The sequence below is a fragment of the Argentina silus genome, assembly GCF_951799395.1.
Source record: "Argentina silus genome assembly, chromosome: X".
Taxonomy (NCBI): domain Eukaryota; kingdom Metazoa; phylum Chordata; class Actinopteri; order Argentiniformes; family Argentinidae; genus Argentina; species Argentina silus.
The window spans coordinates 20784555-20806577 of NC_139653.1; the positions used below are offsets into that span (position 1 = coordinate 20784555).

Sequence of the window (22023 nt, forward strand, 5' to 3'; positions counted from 1 at the left end):
GTCACTCGTGGTCTCTGTGTTTCAGTGGGCGGCGGCAGTGACCTGCGCTTGTGGACAGTAAACGGCGATCTTATTGGCCACGTCCACTGCAGAGAGATCATCTGCTCTGTGGCCTTCTCCAATCAACCAGAGGGTGTATCTGTCAATGTCATCGCAGGGGGGCTCGAGAATGGCGTAGTCAGGTATTGTGTGTGTGTGTGTGTTATTGTGTGTGTGTGTGTTATTTTGTCTGTGTGTGTTATTGTGTCTCTGTGTGTGTGTTGAATTTATAAAATAATCTCTCTCTACATCTTTCTATTTCTTTCACATTAATTCAGGCTGTGGAGCACTTGGGACCTGAAACCAGTGAGAGAAATCACCTTCCCCAAGTCCAACAAGCCTATTATCAGGTGAATATTTTTTGGGAATAATACTAATTTTAATAATACTAATACTAATTTTTCATCTTCGAGTTAGAAGGCTACTATGGGTTTTCTATTACTGTACATGGATGCTGCTGTTGGGGTTGTTATGATGTATTATCTTAGATGTATTTGTTCTCTGTCCCTATTCCAGCCTGACATTCTCCTGTGATGGACACCACCTCTACACGGCGAACAGCGAGGGCACAGTGATGGCTTGGTGCAGACGAGACCAGCAGCGCATGAAGCTACCCATGTTCTACTCTTTCCTCAGCAGCTACGCTGCAGGCTGATGTCCCTCCTGAGACATACTGTACCTACCCACAGTTCTCACCACTCAAGCCTTTCCATGAGCAGTCCCCTTCCCTCCCATGAGGAGATGGAAGTGACAGGATGCTCCAGACAGACCCCCATACCCTACCCGCAATCTAAAGCCATTCCCCTCCCAGCAGACTCAACCAGAGCTGCTAGAAGCATTAAGCAATGATATGAAAATAGTATTATGTGTATATATTTAAAGATATATTGAAGTGGAATTGGAGGGCAGGATGAATTAAGACATAGGCTGAGGTTGCCATGGAACCTTTTCCATGTGGCTTTTTTTTAAGTGTTGTTTTTGTTTATTTGATTGTTTGTTTTGTTTTTGTTGGTCTTTTACTTTTGAATGTTTTAGTTTTGTTTCTGTGTAATGATCCTTACTCTGTGTCTTGTTGCTGGTGTTGATTTTGACTTTCCTGGTAAGCTGCTAATGTCTGCTGAAGCCAGACCAAACGTCTGAAGGCCCTATCTCTCCTCCACAGCCGATGCATGTGTCATCTGACCTTGTACCTTAGAAAACAGGTCCCCACAGATGGGACTGAAATACCCCTCTCCTGTCAGGTCAAATCTGAACACTAGCTAGCCCATGTGTATGCAGGCGCCATAGTCCTGGATTAACACAAACACCTTTTGGCGGGTGGGATGTTATGGATTTGATAGAAGTTTTGTAATTGCTGCTCCATGTGTTGCCTGTGTGTAATGCCCTACTCTTGCATGCTGGAATGAAGAGGACTCTTAAGTGTGTATGTAAACTCAAGAGCATTAATTCCATGTTCCTTTATTTAGGCCTGCCTTGTTTGACTTTGAACCTTGTCCTTGATGGGTTTTTTGTCCTTTGCTTTGAACTTTTGGTTGTTGGCCTCCTTACTTTTCGACAGTCATCTATTTATTATCAATGAAAGCTGAGCAGTCTCATCTTTGCTCTTCTGTTATTGTACTTCTTGTTTTGTACTGTCTTCAAATGTCTGCCTCTCTTCGCATGCACTAGAGCCATGAATTACTTTCAGCTTGCTGAATGCATGGGTAAAATCATAGGAGAGAAATAAGAAAGCAATTGAAAGTGAAACCATTGTGAAATATATATTTCATTCTAGTCCAGAGAAGGAGCTCCTACCTGGCATCTCTCTTACGTGGACAGGTGCACAGAGAGAAGAGCTATTGCGTGCAGTGAGGGGCATCACATCTAGCCACTAGTGAGGTCTAGACCAGAGGGCCAGGCTCGCCTCCTCCACCGCCCCCCTGCTAGCAGGGATTACAGCCCACTGCCCAGCGCTTCTGATTCCCTGCTCTGAATTAGTAAACTCTCATACAATTGAATTAGTACCTACACAATCAGGGGATAAGTGTATAAGTAGACACGCCCTCATGTCCACAATACACACTCCATAATCATTTCATCATGTTCTACATTCCTTCTAAAATTCCTGCACTACAAGCATGTCTGATTATTGTTTGTTGCCATGAGTGAAATGGAAAGGTCAAAGCACTTTTGAATAGGATTGGATCATTAGCCAATCATATATAGTATAAACTGTGGGTAGCATTCAAGTTTACTTTGCCTTTGAGTTAACTACTGAGAGCCCTCTCAAATTGTCTTACATTTCACACATGTGAAAGTCAAATTTGTTTACATGAAAGGGAACAATGTTTCTTATAATTTCATGGATACTTCATTCCTTTTGCTTATTTGTGTTCAAGTAAGCTAGCATGACTTATTTTTATTTTATTAGGCAGCCAGAATAGATGTGTGCTGTGACAGACATGTACAAAGCAGGAAGATGTTTCTGATAGATTGCGCCAATGATGTTTACAATGGTCGCTTGCTTGCATCTGAATCGTGTGTGTGTACTGTACTGTACATACATTTCCTACCTTGACTTTCTCCTCTTGAAATTGAACCTCTTGAATATATGTGCACAGAGTATCATAGTTCCGACATTGCCAGGAGTAACATGAATGTTATTTGGTGAAAGGGGCAAAATTACAGGGAGAAAATACTGAAAGCAAGAAGTGATTCATGTTGTCTCTCAGAGAATGAAAGAAATCTTGAAAGAGTGTTATTTTTGTTGTTGAATTGATTAAGATATGCATAATTTAAGATTATCGTGTTATGTTACTTAAGACATCCATTCATTTCTCCTGATTGATGTGTTCGGCCTTTCTTGCCTGCCCATGTTATTTGATATCAAGACATGTTGTGTTTTTTTTTTCATTTTGTATCTATGTTTGGACAAACCAAGTGATCAATATATAAATGCATCTATAAATATAAATATTTAAGAAACTTCACATGGTGTGTCTGATATATTTGCAAAAAATGTTCATCACCTGATTCTCAATTTAAGAAATAAGATTTTTTTCATTTCTTGTTTCTGAGATTTGGTATTATCTCCACTTAGTCATACAATCTTCTCCTTGGTGGTTGTCAGGGGTGTCCTAATTCGTAATGGAATAAATTCGCCTGGATATACAGTTTGGTTAGGGCCACGCATGTGGGGTAGGCCTTATGCCTTCTTAACACAAAGAAGATGTTTTCCTCTTTCTCCCATGATTGCCACGAAGGGAGGGAGGTACAGGTAGTGTATGAGTGTTAACTCAGCGGGTAACTATATTATTACCTTGGACCATCTGGGAGACCCAATGATGTCAAAGCTGGTGTAAAATTAAGAAGGGAAGCCTCTCCACGTCCCTGGCGCGCTCTGCAATAATAACGCAAATTGAAAATGCGGCGGATGCCATCTTCTTATGCATGTCGAGAGGGGGAGGGAGGTGGCACACAATACTGCGTTTGTTTATATGTTTTATCATCCTAGCAAACCGTTTTTCTTGAACCGAAATCATGACCGCGTTCTGTGTTACAAAGTGACAAAGATGTGCCGTTTTGCAACGCCGTCTTACAGTACAGCATTTGGTCCTTTGCTTGAGTGGTTCCTGCCCCATATATCATCGTCATAGAGAGGTCTCCCCCAGCTGCATGCGTAATAATTTCTCCAAGACCAACAGTGGTGCTTTTAAATATCTGACTGTGCGGATAGATCATCAAACGGATATGCGTGACCGCTCGGCATATTTTGGGCAGAGACGCGCCACTGCACGCGGCTGATATCTCACATTTAACCATAAATATCGTGGTCATTCACGACTGAAACGTTGCGGGGTTTCCTCGATCATTCCCTCGTTTTGAATTTGACAGATCGCTTTTTTGGGTGGAGTCAACCCGGAATTCTCAATATTGGAACCATAGGCACATTTCAGGTAGGTGAAATCGCGCACATTAGCTCTGTCATATGCGATGGGCGGCATTGATATGTGTAACTGTTTTCTAACGAAATATTGCATGTAAATACTGTATTAAGTATCAGGGTGATCATTTCCAAGCGAATAGGCTGCATGGGGATGCGAATATAGGCTACTCGCCTATAAATAACAGAATAGGCTGCCTGTGTGATGAATGAATAGCATCATTTGCATGACCAGTTTAACAGTTAGATTTGGACAACACATAATTTAATATGATGAACCTGAATTATGATTGCTTGTTTACTGTACTGTAGATGTAAATCGGGGTTAAAACCTACGGACAGGTTGACTAGCATTTTGCGAGATGCTTTCTTCCATGAGGATGAACAGGGTCTGATACGTTGTCATTTGGTAATAAGCTGTTTTGGGCGCACCCTGGAAAATGAATTCCATTGAATAGTATTTTTTTAGACTACAACCCAACCCCACGGTAGTTTTTGTGCCAACCATGCGCTTTGTTCAATATGCATCTTGTCCTTGTATGAAAAGACACTGTTGGACTGGGCTACACATATTGGTAAACTGGTGTTATTGTATACAAAGGCTCCTACTCATTGATGTTTGCAAGTGAAATATCATTTCGTTTCCCAGACATGCAAGTTACAATTTGGCCTATGTCACGTGATACATGGGGCTTAATATACAGTAGGCTAGGCTTTTCTTATGGTGAGCAATCTTGTCGCGCAGGGACATGAGGTAAGATTGGTTGGTGAACCAATCCTAACCTGTACATGTTCATACTGTGTCCACTCAGTCTAACTATACCTGTAATAGGCCTACTGATGAGGTTACAGGATTGCTACTCAGTATTTTTCCCTGTGCCTTCGGTTAGTGACCAACGTCATTTATTGATCTTGACAGTAACAATGAACATAAATGTCGTTAGTGAGGTGCAGGAGTGGGAATGTAAGGTATTATGTTAGCAGCAGATATGTATGGAAGTGATTATCATGGAGTCTAACTAATGTAGCATGCATTTAGTTAGCTCTGGTCCAGGGTTTTTATGTGTGGGTTGCTGACGGGGAGCCTACCTTAAAGGTAAGCCACAAGATGCAAGTAAAACCCATGACCAGAGCTATTTAGTCCTCTTTGCAGACACACTATCCCACAACAGTGGCAATTGAACAACAGAACAGGTATCTCAAGCAGAACAATTTAAATGTGTATAGTCATAAAGTGGATATATGACAATGAGAAGAGGTGAGATAATTTAATTGGTTTTAGTGTTTTGAGTAAAATTGCTTGAATACAGTTGAATATGTGTCAGGAGGGGGAGAGTCAGGTGAAGGACTGAACTCAGATGCCTTTTCAAGAGATGGGTTTCCAGTCTGCAGCAGATGAGCAACAAGTCTTGATTGACAGAACAAAGCACTGTCCATTGCCCCTGAAAAATCTTTCTAGGAAAAATGGAGCTAAGCAGCATTAAAATTGATCCTCCAGAGATAAGTGGGTCTGATCTAAATGCTTAGGACTTCCAATGACTCATCCAAGGGTGGTAGAGAAACCACCTGAGGGCTGATACTTTGTGGCATAATGCACATTTATTGGCTCCATAACTCTTGTGTGCTTTTACACAACACAACAGGAACACCATGAAGGACGGCATTGCCAATAACAGCACAGCCAGCATCTCCCAAGCCAGGAAAGCTGTGGAGCAACTGAAGATGGAGGCCTGTATGGATAGGATAAAGGTACTTGTGTTTGTTTAAAGGAATGTATGTGTGGGATATGCTGTGTGTTTCTCCATTTGTAAATGTGTAGCAGGGTCAGATGGCTAGGTTGCCTTCTGTAAGAACTGCAGACAGATTTTGACTGCCAAAACTAATGGCCAGCAAACATTGTCTTTGATAAGTACATTACCCTGAGTAAGATTACTAGTGGGTAGTATCACATGTGCATGACTGTATGTACATTTGAACTTATGCATGGGTGCATTTTCCTTCATATTTCCTTGACAAGTGCATGTGCAATGTATGAGCAATATTTCATATAGCAGGAACTTCTGTATGCATATGTAATGTGACCATTAATAACACATCCTCTCAGGTCACAAGTTCATATGTTGGTCAAACTCTCACTACAAGCTTCAGAACCAGACGACCCTCTGAATTACAGTAATACGGCTGTAAGGCCTTCTCTCTCCTGTTCATATCATCAGACATGACAGCCCTTAGACACAGAGTGACTGTTCTATTGTAATTGATTCAGACATCATAAATATACTAAGAGGATTGTTTTTCTTCTTTTACCCACCTAGAAACCCACATAGAACTTGAATATAAGGCCAATGTTGACTTTCCATGGGTTGGTAATGCATTTCTTTCATGTATATTTCTATATTCAAAGGGCATGATTTTATAAACTAAGGCAAATGTCAATGCAACAAAGATTTAGCATCAGCATTATTTGACAGGCGCCAGATGAAGCCTCCAATTCACAATGAAAGTACCTGACTCACACCATCAGAGAGACTCTTGTTGTGAAAACGATCACATGTTATGGATGGTTGCTGTATTTTGCGGTTTTGCACCTTCCATTTGATCATTTAGACATCTTATTTTGGTTTAATGCATGTGCATAATAATTAGGTATTTTTGTATATATATATATATATATTTGTACATAAGGCAAGTGTTATAACATTGATAATATTCACAATATACAGTGGTAGTGCTGTACTGTTTACTAGATTCCTTGGCATACAATTTTCATACAACTTTTAATAGATGGATTTTAATAGAAGGTATGGAACACATTGGTATCCAGTGGAAAAGGGTACAGAATACATATATCACATTTCTTTCAGCCAATTCATATTTCTTGATCTCCTTCTAATACTCTCACACATCTCTGATATTGTCATTTCATTTGCATAATTATTAGAATTAAGAGTGGTCAGCCTCCCCCTCAGTCAGCAAAGTTTGTGAGGTGGACGACCCTCTAGGCATAGTGACCAGATATCTGCATTTTTAACAGATGTTGACTTGAGAGATCTTCTGAGCAGGGCAACTTACTGTATCCGCAGCACACAGTGGAAGTTGAGGAGAGCAGCCACTACTGCTATTAAGATAACACTCAGGGAGAGGCATACGGCTGCATCATAGAGACTTCTACAGCCACTACTGCTGTTAAGATAACACTCAGGGAGAGGCATACGGCTGCATCATAGAGACTTCTACAGCCACTACTGCTGTTAAGATAACACTCAGGGAGAGGCATACGGCTGCATCATAGAGACTTCTACAGCCACTACTGCTGTTAAGATAACACTCAGGGAGAGGCATACGGCTGCATCATAGAGACTTCTACAGCCACTACTGCTGTTAAGATAACACTCAGGGAGAGGCATACGGCTGCATCATAGAGACTTCTACAGCCACTACTGCTGTTAAGATAACACTCAGGGAGAGGCATACGGCTGCATCATAGAGACTTCTACACTCTCTATTTGTACCTCTTCTACCGTTTGGGATTGGATCATTTTGCAAACTGCAACCATGTTTTTGTTTGAGGTTAGGGGTTTGTTTACATAATTTAACAGATGGTGTAGTGCAAATAAGTTGTTTCCTTTCATTCATAAAAGAGGCTTCTCATTGAAGAATAATTTGTCTTGGTTCTTATATTGTCATCAGTCTTAATTACAGGTACATGTTAATAGGTTTCCTGATTCCACCTGTAATTTGAACCTTGAATATGTAATCATGAAAAAGCTGTATATGGTAACCCTGCTGTGTGGGTTACCTGTCTTCAATTTTAGATGGATAAACAACTTAAATCCTCACTATGTTAGGCCTATTTCTTCAAAAATGTAAAAAAAAAAAAATCAACCCTTGAGATATTGATGATTGGACGATGGAGGTGTTCAAATGGAAAGAATAAATTGACCCTCTTTTACTTTTCGTTGCTGAAAACACACTACCTCTGCGCCCTCAAAGCTGTATGCTCCTCATGTGTTCAGAGAGTGACTGCCCTGGAGCCTAGGAGCTGTACGCTCAGCATTATACCCAGTCCTGGAGCCATTCAGCATCATTCTCACTCAGCATAACAAAGGTCACTTATATGAAAACCTCTTTGCTGCTGTAGATAAGCAGATAAATAAATAATTATCCTTAACTTCAAATAAAGGCTGGGGTTGCATCTTGAAGACCTCTATTTGAAGAGTCTCTGTCAAGAACTCTTAGTCCTGGATTTTACTTTGCTGTTTGGCATGTTGACTCTTTTCCTATGTATATCTGATCTGGATGTGAGGGGAGCAAACTCCAGTTCCCTCTTGTCAAATCACTGAGAGGACCAGAGACAGACCATGGGCCTAGAACCCCTCCCCCTCTCAGCGGAGAGTACTTCTCCTCTTCTCTCCTTACCACATGATGTATGTTGCAGGAGAGCAAGAGACAGAGAGGTTGGCAGAGAGAGGCATGAGGGAGATATAGATACAGTAAAAGAGTTGAGGAGTGGGACAGAGGGACACAAAGAGATAGAAAGAGAGAGAGAGATGGAAGAGGAGAGAGGGAGATGAGGGCTCCCTCTGCCGATCCTCTAAATCTAATTAAGGGGTCTGACAAGGGAGAGGGACTGCATCAGTCTCTGTGCGGCTGATTGAGGGATCGCAGTGCTCATTAATTGCTCAATTAGGCAAAGGAATATGATCTGTGCTAATTAGAAAGGCTCTCCTTCCATCACATGGTATACTGTAATTACAGCCAGTCTGCTCCTGATGACATGTAGCTACCATTGTGGATTTGATGACATATCATGCACGGAGTGCATGATGCATCATCAAGAGCACAATGGACTACCACTTGTTTTCCAGCAGTGCTTTCATTCTCTTTCTCTCTTTCTTTCTTTCTTTCTTTCTTTCTTTCTTTCTTTCTTTCTTCTTCATTTCTTTCTTCCTTTCGTTCTTTGTTTTTTGCAAAAGCAGTTTAGTTGGCAAACAACTATTACATTTTAAATCTACTCAAAAACATGTATATTCTCATGTGAGCCTTACCTCAAAGTAAAATTATGAAAACATTAACATTTTGGCACCCTATTGGTGATTTTTGGTGATGATGTTTGGTTTGTAACTTTGTCCATTTATCTAGTGTTGAGGGAGAGAGAGCTAAAGACAGGACAATGGGAGATGTGATCTCTAGCGAGGGAACAGGTGGGTCACTAGCACTGGGACGAGGGCAGATGGTTTTGGCCTCCACATTTCTCCCAAAGCCCCAGTCTTTCCTCCTGCACAGCTGCTCCTCACCTTTCTCTTGCTGGGTACCCTCCTGTAACCTCCCATTCAGTCCAGTAGGGGAACTCAGAGCCTGACTGGCTCTGTTTATTCAATAAAAGATGAATATGTATTTGATATATTTATTTACTAAAGATTCCAGCTCTAGTCATGTAGCCTGGCCTAAACAGACATTTCTAGTTAAAACAGAATGGTGTGAGTGCGAGTGAATGAATGGACACTACTTTGGCAAGACCAACCTCCCTGGATGGTGGTGACCTTGCATGCCTGATCATTTCTGTATGTCTCTCCCCCTTGTCTCACCACAACAGGTGTCAAAGGCAGCTGCAGACCTGATGGCATATTGTGATGCCCACATACGTGAGGACCCTCTCATTGTGCCCGTGCCTGCCTCTGAGAACCCCTTCAGAGAGAAGAAGTTATTCTGCACCATCCTCTGATGCCCTGATGGTAGAGCAGCACAGGTTCAGGCATGGCGTTGCTTGGCATCTCTGTCTTCACCACACCTGAAGCTACTGGCCATCGGCGTTGAATTGAGTTTTGCCAGGTGGACACTCTGTTGTTGGTCAACTGTCCTGGTGGCTGAGGGTTGGGGGGAGTCAGCTATCTAACTGGCAACCCAGTGAGCGTGTCATGTCTCGTTTAATAGGTTTGTTAATGCTTTGTTATTAGAGAACAGCCTTGCTCAGTGCTTAATAAGATGAGAGATGTTTTTAAAATGTATTTTCTTTTTTGTTATGCTAGATTATACATGCCTTGGGAAACAAAAACTGTGTGAAGCCCAGTATTTTATAAAGTCTTTAATAAACATTGGTGCCACTCTCCATTTCCCATACCTAAGGACCTGAGGAATTCTTGACTTTCCATTCCATTTTCATCCCTCAGTACCAAGAGGACAACATTGCGCCCTCTCAAACTATTTGTTGATACACAAGTTGCAGACCCATAATACTAACACAATACATGTGTTACATTCAGAAAGAATATAAACTTCTCATTTAACAATATTCATAGGATGATTGTGATTATATAAGCAACTTTTTAGTAAAAAGTCAGAAAATCTGTTGCTAACTGTCTGGAGTCTGGAGGCACATGCAATGCCACCTTGAGGATAAGCTTTGAGTTACATGCTGATTATGTGACAGGTCCGGTGGTCAAGAATGTCTCAGGTCCATACCCCCCCCCCCCCCCCCCCATGTTCAAATTACAGATCCAGTGATAGAGATACAATGCCGGTTTTTATTTAGATTTGATAGCGATTTGCCAATTTACCTGACAGTGTTTTTACATTTTGGGGTTGAGTCAGTGTTGTAAGTTGTGTTCCTCTGATAATATTAGGATTAGGAGGTTTATTATGTTTAATGAACTGCACACCTGTGAGTTCAGTGTATATTCAATCTTTTGGGTTAAATAATTTGTCCCCCTATTGTTCAGTGCACATCTGTTGTTTCTGTAAGTTATACGTTGTCAAATCTGTCCCAACCCATTAACCCACCTGAGCCCCTACTGGCCAACGCATACTATGTGAACATTAGAGCAGGGTTGGGAAGAAGGACAGCAAATGTGGGAGGAGGAGGCAGCAAACAGTCCAGATAACCAAAATTCTGCCACACATTTTAGTGGCAATATCCATGTTACCGTAAACACAGTTAATTGCTGTTAGGGAAATAGAGAGACTTAGACAGTAACACTACTTACTGCACATCCTTATTATTGAGAATCTGGTATCCTCTGTGCAAACAACCCACAAGTCAAGTAAAAGAGATTCTCGGGTGTGTTGATCTCAGTCCCATCCTACTGCATCTGACCTCTTACTATTCCTGACAATGTAAGTCATTGTTAACCACACTGATGCCAGTTGATCCTGCAGCTCAACTGAAACATTTGCAAAAAGCCATCTGATGTCCTAAACATGTTCTACTATGTTCCTTCTTTATTTGTTTTCTGGGCATGTTTCCTGAGCCTGTTTCCTTTTGCCTGTCCTTGAATGAATGGCAAGGCCTTTGACCATAATGCCAAACCAGAGGCCTGCATGTTTATCTACTCCTTTTGACAGCCTCCTCTGTTTCTGAGAGGCTGCAGATCTTTTAGAGTGTACAGTATGTTACCAGTGCCAATTTCTGTGAGAGCAGTGTATTCTTTACACTGCCATCCCACAGGCTTTTTTGGTTTGTTTTAAAAAAGCACAATGTCAGATGTTTCATTTATATGGTAGTTACTTGGCATTTGCTAATTTTTACAAAAAATGAATCATTATGACATTATGATTATTATTGTTATTATTATTATTAGAACTATCTTTTGCACAGCACTGACAACTACATGACGTGTAGTGCTACTTGAGCTTGTATGATACTTAGCTTCAACCATTTATAAAATGTACGATTATTGATACAGTCTGAGTATTTTTTAACAAAAACAAAGATAAGGGTCGGTTTACATGTTATGATCCCTTTTATGGTTCAGGTTTTCTGCATCAACATTTTGAGTTCTGTAAAAATAAGATAAAGTGTCCACTTTTGTTCTAGGTACTTGAATAGGTATTCTCACTAGATATCATATATACACATTTCCTATAATTGTCACTGAAACAAAAGATTGGTTTTTACTCAGATCTTTCTCAAACTTTGCTCAATCTGTTTTAAGGTGTTTGTTCTGTTTAAATTACCTGAGATTTATCTCAGGGTGCTCCCACTGACCTCAGTTCAAACTTCATGTGAAATAAGGATTTCAAACATGAATTTTGCATGGATTTATTTAATAGATAACAGAGAAATCTGATGATAAATATTGCCTCCTAAATCTACAGACTTATTGGTGCTTTTTCTGCACAAGTATATTCTTGTAGAGGTCTGGATGTGTAGACATGTGCAGCTGTACAAATAAATAGAATTACCGGTACGTATTTGAAGACATTAATTGCAGGCTTTGTAATCCCCTGGATCAAAATGAATTAAAGGAAGTGGCAACCCAAGTACTATGTCTCTCTGTTAAATTGTTTTTCAATAAAACATTTTTATTTGTATTGCAGTTGATGAATAATATACAACACAATATAATGTGCAAGGTTTTGTAGCGTATTCTATCATCAAAGAGAACAACATTGAAAGTGGGTTCAGTGGAGACCCACTGTGGCGTATTGAAAACGTGGATTTATCCTATCCATCCAGGGATCCATCCAAGTAGCCTACTGGTGTCTTCTTTTTTTTATCGCCATTCGTAGACGTCGGTCGGCAGAGAAGGTCGCTGGAATGTATACAATCATTAAATAATGTTGACCAACATTGTATTTTCTAGAAATATTGTATGAATTGTAAGACAAAATAATTTAAGCCTTCTGCTCAAAGTATATATTTTACGCTAAATACATTTTGAATTACCCCGATTAGTGAATATTAGTAGCCTATAACAGTAATATCTGGATATATCACACTCCTTGTAGTTCTCCGGCCATATTCATATGAATATCCATATGAATGGCCCTTTATGGGTCTATTTACCACAGTTGAACCCTCCTTATCTTTAGTGTTACCAAAGAAAGTGCACCCGGTTGACTGTGACGTTTTACCCATAGGTTTTACGATAGATGCTAATGGATCCTTGGGACCACCCTACCCTAAACCCTAACTCTAACCTTAACCCTTACCCTAACATTAACCATAACCCTTAACTAATTTAACCTTAGCCTTAATCTTCATTTAACCACTTTAAATCTCAATGTCAATGGGTCGTCCCAAGTATCCCATTTAGCAATTACGTAGGTTTTACCAAAGACTACTTCACATCCCATGAAGCATGGCGGTTAGCTTCTGCATTCCCATTGGCTGCGTGGCCGTCATCACCATTGAGCACAGGAGGCAGACACACAGAACAGAAATGTTTTGCAACCTCGCATATCATTTTATTGTGCCACAACATAGTATTCTTCGATCGGATCCAATGTCATCTTATTAGACGCTGAAATCCTCACCAAGGAGTCCGTCCATGCGAAGTCTAGCATTACTTCTGTTCCCGTGTGTTGTCGCGGTTGTGGTGCACTTGTGGTTGGTGACAAACAGAGCCACTACCTTGCTGGAAACCAAGGATTCGGGTACAGTGTGCCCTCACAACTTTGTAAATGCATGCGCTATGTTGAACGTTGTGCATTGGAGGAGCTAATACGCTTATTTGAATTTGAAAAGTGGAATATAGACTCCTCGAAATAGTGCGATGTTTTTTTTAACAGTTTGGGCGTTGCAGAAAATCTTTTAATTGTATTTTTGGAGAATATGACGCCCTGACCGCCCTCGATTGGCCATCAATGATGCAGATTATTGTTGTAATTGTAGCCTATTGTAACATGTGACTCAATGTTGCGTCCATATAAATCTCATCTGTTATTGACTGAGCGATACTTGGGATTTAATATTTCTGGTTATGTAGACATGAATTGTTGTTATGCACATTTTCCTTGTCAACCTCAACAATACATTGTTGGTATTTACTGCTTATGTGTTTACATTATTTGTACTAATAGATGAGGAATTATCTTCCCACGAAGTTCTGGTAGGAGTGTTGTCCGCGCGACACCACCATGAACTTAGAAATGCCATAAGGGACACCTGGTTGGGCTATCTCCGCGACCATCCGCTGTTCCGATATCGGTCTGTATAATGTTTGTATGTCTGTTTTACATATTTATTTAGTCATTAGATCAACATTTTGATTGTAGAGAAACTTTACATATTTGCTCTTCAGGGTTCTAGATATATCCAATTTAAGGGATGCTGCTTTATTTGAGTTAATCAAGGAGGCCATGGCCTACCTGCGATTAACCCCTTTAACTTACTCTAGATCTTACCAGTGTGTAATTACGAGTGTGTATATCGATCCCAAATTGACCACTGGCCCCATACCTATTAGGGTTGGGCTGACATTCAATATGGTAGAATATTGTGATATTTTGAGCATTGTGATATTGTTCACTGACAGACAAGAATGCTTTACACTCCAGGTATGTGCAGTTCCTGCAGTTTTTTGCAAGTAAAAGCATATGTAGCGGTGAAACAGTCTCCATGTTTCACCAGACTATTTACAACACCAGTCATACACTATGTACTGCAGTTCAGTCATTTTTGCTCATTCTGGCACATTTTTATATTGCCAAACCCTACTACCTACAGAGTGATTTGTGCCTTCATCTGCACTGTCTAATATTCATGAATTACCTTCAGTTGTCAGCTGTTGATGAAATGTTAGACAAAGACAATGGAGGTAAAGGTACAAATCACCACTGATATCCACCCCCTAGTACTTGTGGAGATCTGAGATGATTTTAATAGCTCTGCCATGGTCTCTCAAAAGCCAGGTGGAATTTTCTGCATATTACTTGTGCCTGTCAAATACTCTCAGATCTCCACAAGTGTTGGAGCTAGATGTCAATTTGGTATTGGGCGATTGACATCCTACAGAGAGAGTGCCTTTCAGCAACCCACTAGAAAATTACTACATTGCAAGCTGTGAGATGACTGCATTGGTCATTGTAATGTGTCGACTTTCAGGGTGGTGGTGAAGTTCATCCTTGGGAAACATGGGTGTCCCATTCCAGAGGAGGACAGAGAAGATCCCTATTCATGTTCCCTCCTGAACCTCAGTGAACCAGGTATACCCTAATCCCATTCATGTAGTATTTACAGTACCTCACAGTGGCCACTCAACCTACTGTAGCAATACTCAGTTTTGTCTGTTATATCATGTAATGACATACAATGTGCAGCTTGTACAATGTATCGGTACAATGTATCAGTACAATGTGTCAGTACAATGTGTCAGTACAATGTATCAGTACAATGTGTCAGTACAATGTATCAGTACATGTGTCAGTACAATGTATCAGTACAATGTATCAGTACATGTGTCAGTACAATGTATCAGTACAATGTATCAGTACATGTCAGTACAATGTATCAGTACATGTGTCAGTACAATGTATCAGTACAATGTATCAGTACATTGCAGTCCAGAATATGCTTTGGAGGAGAGTCTCTGTCATCATAGAGCAGAGAATGAAAATAATGCTTAAATTTTTTTAAAAACAACCTATTCAGACTCACCCACAATGCATCAAGGACACAGTGCTGTTCACATTGAGACCCGCGGTGTGCATGGAAATCATTCTCTTAGAGGCTATACCTCAGTGAGCATCCAGCTGAATAATTTAATTCTTGACAAAATTTAGGATTTAAAAACATTCACCAGTATTGACTCATGAATGCAAATTAATTTCATATTGAAAAGATAGTTAGGCAGCATTTTTTGTGTGATCTTGCTTGTTGAACTCTATATTTACATTGCTCATGGACTGCAGCAAAGTACAGACAAATGTTTTTGAAGTGTGATTTTTGATGTGGTTCAAATCTGATCACTAAGCCCTTCTGCTACCTCTGCTCTTCCCCTCCACCATCCTCATCGAATGACACTTGAAACTGTAGCATTTTTAGCCAGACTGTCCTGTTCCGACATTTAACATCGGAGTCCCTATTTTCCCTGCCCATTTCTCTGTTTGTGTGCATTGAATGTTAATAGCCTTAAGTGTTGATGTAATTGACTTCAGAAATAGAGAGGCTGGGAAATGGGTTTGGTGCTTGTGATATGTGATTGTAAGAGACACATGAAATAGTAAAAAAAAATAAGTCAAATAAAATGCAATTATGCTTTTGACTCTGGATTTAGGTCAAAGCACATGCTTTGACCCAATTAATTGATGCTAAAATAAAATACAAATTCTAAAGCAGCACAGTTTGATTTGTTGTTTTAACCTGTCGTGTCAAAACTGCTGAAATGCGTATGCTAATTAGCCTTTTGACTTTGAGCGAAAACTCCAGGTAGCATTAAAAGCTGTCACTCCCAATGAAGGTGAAAAATATGTGCTCTGGTAAACCTCTCTCTCTCTGATACTTTGCGTTTAATTGCTTTTTGTCAAGGGACAAGTGAGAGAGGGTAATTTGTGTGGAAGCCGTAAAATAAAAAGGCGCCTTGTATTTTTCATTGGTCTCCGGGTAATAAACTGTTCTTTCCTAATTAAGAAACCCCGCTGACTAAATGAAGCTAGGCTTGGAGACAGCAGCCCCAAGAAGAAGAGTGTTTTAAAGTGCTGATGTTGTACAGAAGTAAGGTTATGTAGGGCATGCCCAGACTCCTACGTCTGGGCATGTGTACGGTCTCTGCCTCCCATTCCAATCTCATAATCACAACTCTACTGCTGAAAAGAGGTTGTCAGCAGTCTACAATATGTTTAAGTCTGGTGTAATGTCAGTGGAACCTCTTAACACACATGTTGTGTCTCTCTCCCAGTGGCAGGACAGGAGATGGAGTTAGTGAATGTGCCTGACTCATCAGTTCTAGCCCCTGCTGAGGTGTCTGCTGTGGCCCTGGACTTTAAGGTCCTGCACCCCATAGTGATCACTCGGCTGGGGGTATTCCACAACGGACCCCGGCAGCAATTCCAAGGGAACGTGACGGTGAAGCTATACCAGCTGGATCAGGAGGTACGACAACACTATGTATCGCTATGTTATAGACACAGGGTCGGGAGATGGGGGTGTTCTTGATTAATTGTATTTGTCTATAGGTACTGTATTTTTACAGTATTAACCACTGAGGGTTTAACAAATACAAATAGCCCAGGATCAAAGTCCACCAGTGATTTGATGGAATCCAAGAGGTTTAATTTCAGCTCCTCTTAAAAGGAAATATTTGTCTGGTTTTGTTCCTCAGATCCTAAGAATGGTAAGTTCACTATAAATTCTGTATTCCTCCTGAGCTAAGACAAGAGGCCTTCATGTTTTGCAGGAAGCTGTGGTGACAGCCCGCTTCAGTTCTGTCAGCCCAGGAACCAGTATGAATGGGGTGTGGTACAAACCAGTGGAGCAGTTTATCCTGCCAAAGGTAAGTCCTGCATTGCCAGTCCACTGTCATGTACGATAACGTTTTATAAACTTGGATGGGCATAATAAGACAATGATAATGTGATCAAGGTGAATTGTTTCGCCCCTACTATGATGGAACCCATGTCTCTCCTCTTTCCAGGGCTTTGAGGGAACACTAGTTTGGGAGACCCTGTATTCAACTGGACTGACCACAGTAAATGCATCCAGGGTCCACCTCAACAATGGGGGAGGGGTACTTAAACTTTCCTCTGTAAGTGCATTCTTATACGTTTTAATTTAGTCTGAAAATATGATGTATAGTATATTGCCTTTTGGGAGTTGCCATCAGGGAAATCATTGTTCATCTCGAATCTCCTCTTGTGTGTTATATGCTGCAGATTGCAGAGGGTATCTTAGCTCACAGAAGTGCTCTTGGGTTTCCTGGTTTAGCTGGAGGATTCACATTCACAGTCTATGGTGGGTCCCATAACATTTAGCTTCTTACACAATGTTGCTGCTCATGCTCTTTGAGAAAGCTAATCAATAGTTGATTGAGAACTGGTGAAATAGAGAAGCTAATAGCTGGAATCGTATTGTTAACTTTGAATTCTAATCAGATTCATTTTAGCTTTTGTCATCAAGGACCTGTGCCAAATCTAGCTCTAACAAAAGTTTCCTTCTTGTTGCCCCTCATCTTAAAGTATCTGTGCTGCATTGCTTCCATTTCCCCCAAAAAATATACCCATATGAAATGTCAATATAAGTGATACATCATTTGGGCTTGTTCAATAAATGGAGTTACTTAGGTAGCTAGCTAATATAGAGTGGCAAGTAACCCTACATCTTAATGTATAGCTAGCAAGCTACTGTACCATACCTAGTAAACCTCACCATGTCTTGAACAAATCCTTTCTGAGTTCTTTCATTGAGTAGCGTCACGTCTCTTTAGGTAACCTAATGCATTTCTGAACCATTTGTTCTGATGCTATATTAATGTTATATTTTTACACGTGCTATTTCTCACATTTATGCTTCAGCAACAAATAAAAGAGAGGGATCAGTCAACCATATATTTTAAGTATGATTTGCCTTTTATAAAAGTCTGGATTTCAGTGCACAGATCTTGTACACTGCTAAGTTTTTCTCTGTCAATATCTTTCATATTCTCCCCTCTTCCCATGTCACTGCCCTTCTCTCTTCTTCAAATCTCACTTTTTTATGACTATCCCTCCCTCTCGCTGTCTCTTCTTTCCCGTGGCAGACGGGGAGGCCCTGTCTAAAATGTTGCTGGGCCGTGCTGGACGGATTGAGAGCCATGCCTCCAGGCTGAGGGAGGAGGACGTCTCTCTAGAGCAGGAGAGCCTCAGACATGGGGACATGGTGTTTGTGGATGTGGTGGACACCTACAGGAATGTGCCTTCCAAACTACTGCAATTCTACAAGTGGTGAGTCCAGTCCTCATAGCTCCTCTTAGTGTCGTCAAATTGCATGGGCCTCACTGGAAATCATCAACTGAACCCAGAGATGAAAATCTACTATTTTCTTAAATTGTGCTGCTATGAGCCTGATTCTTGGTTTCTTTAGGGATTGCTTCGGTATTTTTAACAGACTCCTCCCCTCTCCCATTTAGCCTCACTGGTATCTGATTGTAAATCTGTTCAGGCCACTGGAAAACCACAGAAATTGACTCTTAATTAAGGTTTCTAATTCCCCCTCTGATAGGTCTGTGGGAAACGCTGACTTTAATCTGCTCCTGAAGACAGATGATGATTGTTATATCGACGTGGATGCAGTATTAATGAAGATTGAGGACAAGGGCCTGAAGCGAAAACATTTGTGGTGGGGGAAGTAAGTATGGTGCACAGTTGACCTGTCTGTCTGGATAAGTTGACAGTTGGTGTATTGGTCCCCAGGCTAAGGGATCCTAGTGCATTTTTTAACTTGTATATGACAGCAGTGACAGACAGACTTGGTTTAAATTAAAGCTGTGAGAATGCTGCTTCTGTTCTAAAATGTTGGAGTTGCTTCAAGAAACACCTAGTTAAATGAATAGTCAATTAAGCTTATCTAAGTTATCATGGGAAAGTGAAGGTAATGCAGTGCTAATACAAATTTTCCTGACCCAGTTTCAGACAGAGCTGGGCGGTGGACCGCATTGGGAAGTGGCAGGAGCTGGAGTATGCCAGTCCAGCCTACCCAGCATTTGCCTGTGGTTCAGGGTACGTGGTCTCCCATGATCTGGTCCAATGGCTGGCCAGCAATTCAGAGAAGCTGAAGGCCTACCAGGTACCACGCACCAAACTACATTATTTAAATTTTTTAACCTTTATTTATACAGAGGAGTCTCTCTGAGACCAACAAAACAAGATGCACTGGTGCGTCCATTGTTAGAGAATCCTGGATTTTGTCCAATATTGTGGTGCATGAAAACTCAAAGCAGTTTTCCCTAACTCGGATTATACAAAGGGGACATCTAGAGTTGTAGTAGCCCTTTGTAAATACATAGGCAGTGGTTTTCCCTTTGGATGGTCAGTGACAGTCAGCCCACACTTTGATATAAATTCCAATGATGCTCACTGGCTAACTTGTCTTAATTGATGATGTTACTGCTGACAGCAGTGGCAGAATGTATTCTGAAGTATACAGAACATCGTGTCTGCTCGAGCACAAGCAAATGCCTCCAAATTCATTGGATGATGCTTCATCATACAGTATGACAATGACCCCTAACATACTGCCATAGCAACTAGGGAGTTTTTCAGAGGCAAAAAGTGGAAAGTTGTTGACTGGCCAAGTCAATCTTCAGATTTAAATCCAATTGAACATGCATTTCATTTCCTGATAAGATCTTAGGCAAAAAAAACTCCAGACAAAACAAACAACAAACAACAACTGAAGATGGCTGCAGTACAGGCCTGGCAGAGCATCACCAGAGAATATACCCAGCATCTGGTGGGGTCAATGGGTTGGGGACTTCAGGCAGTTATTGCATGCAAAGGATTGTCGACCAAATACTAAACATGAGTACTTTATTTGGACATTACATTTTCAATACTTTTGTTGGAGCCCTGGAATAGGGGAAGTATGTTTAAAACATTCAGTATTTTCTGAATGATGAATCCAATCTGGAAAAAAAACATTGAATTAAAGCTGAGAATATCTACTTTGACTTAGTAGTAATTATTTGATTTCAAATCCAAACTGTTGGAGTATAGAGCTAAAAGAAGACAAAATGCTTCTCCTTTCCAATACTTATGGAGGGCACTGTATATTATGTCCCCATAGTCTAGGACAGAAAGGTAGACTGGACAATAGTTTGTCCTATTGTAATGTCTTTGAAGTCTGTACATTGTACATCATGTGGTTGAATGTGTCATTTCAGGGGGAAGATGTGAGCATGGGCATATGGATGGCTGCAGTCGGACCACATAAATATCAGGTAAACGACGAAAATAAAAACAGCCACATCAACCAGCTCATGTGAATGGCCAGGGTTGATGATGGAGATGATGATGATGTCTGACAGTAGTGGTATTATATTGTGTAATCCTCAGGACCCTGGCTGGCTTTGTGAGAAGAAGTGCTACATGGATATGCTGTCGTCCCCCCAGCACACAGCAGAGGAGCTGCGGACCCTGTGGGACAGGAAGAGGGCCTGTGGAGACCCCTGTGGCTGTCCCTGGGGCCACCACTGAGCCTGGAAGGTGCCTGGCCCTTGGCACCTTGGACCATAGTCCCTTGACAGTGGTTAAAATCTTGTGGAACGTTCTTGAAACATGGTCATTAGCGTGTCTTGGAGTGTGTTAGAGCCATACTATATGTTGCCTGAATAAGCTGTGACAAGGATGGCACAGAACAGGGAGTGATGGCGTATGCCATCATGTGCTGTCTCCATTTATCAATGCTGTTGCTCTAAGACTCGAGGGCTTGTCCGAAAAATAGCTAGTATCAATCCTATGGGTATGTAAGAGATATTTGTTTTGCAAAATGTCAAGATGAGTAACCAAATGGATAGTGCGCAACCCTGTGGTGATCAGGACTGTGGTTTATGAGACATTGAATTTACTAGTATTTATTTTGTAAATTATTATTCTCTACACGTCCACTATTTGTACGACAAGGCTTCAAAATCACAGGGTTTGTGACATAATGTACTGTAATGGCTATCATATTGTGCAAATAGTGGTCCTGTGGCCTTCTTGTATTTGTTGTGTACTAAATGGGTCGAGAATGGATTCATGAATTTGCAATTACATTTTTGTACATGACTGGAAGATGTGAACAGATAGTGAGTTGAGCTGAATGTAATGCAGGGTTGTAAAACAGACTCACTAAAGTGCATAGAATTTACAATAAGATTAGTAACCGTTAATAAAATAAATCACATGAAAAAGTTGTTGTGTGATTGTGTATATCATAGCAATGTTGTCTTTGGGAGTGTAAAGCTGTGTGATAGCCTGTAGCTCTTTGGAGTCTTTTCCTCACCACCATGTAGACACCATCAGCAAACAGAGTCCATGCAGTTTTACTGTAAGTTTTCTTCCGCTTAAAAGGCAAGCCAATTCTCTTTGTGTGATGGTTGTTTTATTAAGACCTTGAGTGGGACACAGCAGGAATGCTGAACAGGGAGACTTGAGGAATATTTTACAGCCATATACACCCACCGGCCACTTTATTAGGTACACCTGTTCAACTGCTCTTTAACGCAAATATCTAATCAGCCAATCACTTGGCAGCAACTTAATGCATTTAGGCATGTAGACATGGTCAAGACGACCTGCTGAAGTTCATCAAACCAAGCATCAGAATGGGGAAGAAAGGTGATTTAAGTGACTTTGAATGTGGCATGGTTGTTGGTGCCAGGCGGGCT

At 40.9% G+C, this 22023-nt stretch overlaps 3 protein-coding genes across 4 annotated transcripts in view; all 3 read left to right on the forward strand.

The window, feature by feature from the left end:
- Positions 1-3004, forward strand: part of lyst (lysosomal trafficking regulator) — a 61862-nt gene extending 58858 nt beyond the window's left edge. Inside the window, exons 52-54 of the mRNA XM_083694841.1 lie at positions 26-182; positions 318-389; positions 556-3004. Of these exons, the coding sequence (XP_083550967.1) occupies positions 26-182; positions 318-389; positions 556-694 (368 nt within the window). The 3' untranslated portion in view covers positions 695-3004. The remainder of the gene's footprint in view (positions 1-25; positions 183-317; positions 390-555) is intronic.
- Positions 3005-3867: 863 nt separating this feature from the next.
- Positions 3868-10036, forward strand: gng4 (G protein subunit gamma 4). The gene is made up of 3 exons (XM_083696403.1): positions 3868-3974; positions 5605-5710; positions 9558-10036. Exons 2-3 carry the CDS (start codon positions 5612-5614, stop codon positions 9684-9686), a joined length of 228 nt encoding a protein of 75 aa, XP_083552529.1. The 5' UTR covers positions 3868-3974; positions 5605-5611; the 3' UTR covers positions 9687-10036.
- Positions 10037-13123: 3087 nt separating this feature from the next.
- b3galnt2 (beta-1,3-N-acetylgalactosaminyltransferase 2) lies at positions 13124-21528 on the forward strand. 2 transcript variants are annotated; one of them, XM_083694497.1, is made up of 12 exons: positions 13124-13336; positions 13763-13889; positions 14787-14887; positions 16579-16772; positions 17077-17172; positions 17314-17424; positions 17552-17630; positions 18415-18598; positions 18876-19001; positions 19280-19439; positions 20536-20592; positions 20708-21528. In XM_083694497.1, the coding sequence occupies exons 1-12, from the start codon at positions 13231-13233 to the stop codon at positions 20846-20848; spliced, it is 1482 nt and encodes a 493-aa protein (XP_083550623.1). In that variant the 5' UTR covers positions 13124-13230; the 3' UTR covers positions 20849-21528. The 2 variants fall into 2 exon arrangements, with proteins under 2 accessions (XP_083550623.1, XP_083550624.1); XM_083694498.1 differs by having other exon boundaries at positions 19280-19372; positions 20708-20839.
- The last annotated feature ends 495 nt before the right edge of the window (positions 21529-22023 follow it).

Excerpts from the sequence above, each read along its gene's own strand:
- gng4 (XM_083696403.1), top strand. The coding sequence starts at position 5,612 with ATGAAGGACGGCATTGCCAATAACAGCACAGCCAGCATCTCCCAAGCC. Across the intron at positions 5,711-9,557 it reads CCTGTATGGATAGGATAAAG|GTGTCAAAGGCAGCTGCAGA; the intron begins GTACTTGTGTTT and ends TCACCACAACAG.
- b3galnt2 (XM_083694497.1), top strand. The coding sequence starts at position 13,231 with ATGCGAAGTCTAGCATTACTTCTGTTCCCGTGTGTTGTCGCGGTTGTG. Across the intron at positions 13,890-14,786 it reads CATCCGCTGTTCCGATATCG|GGTGGTGGTGAAGTTCATCC; the intron begins GTCTGTATAATG and ends GTCGACTTTCAG. Across the intron at positions 17,425-17,551 it reads GGGTACTTAAACTTTCCTCT|ATTGCAGAGGGTATCTTAGC; the intron begins GTAAGTGCATTC and ends TATATGCTGCAG.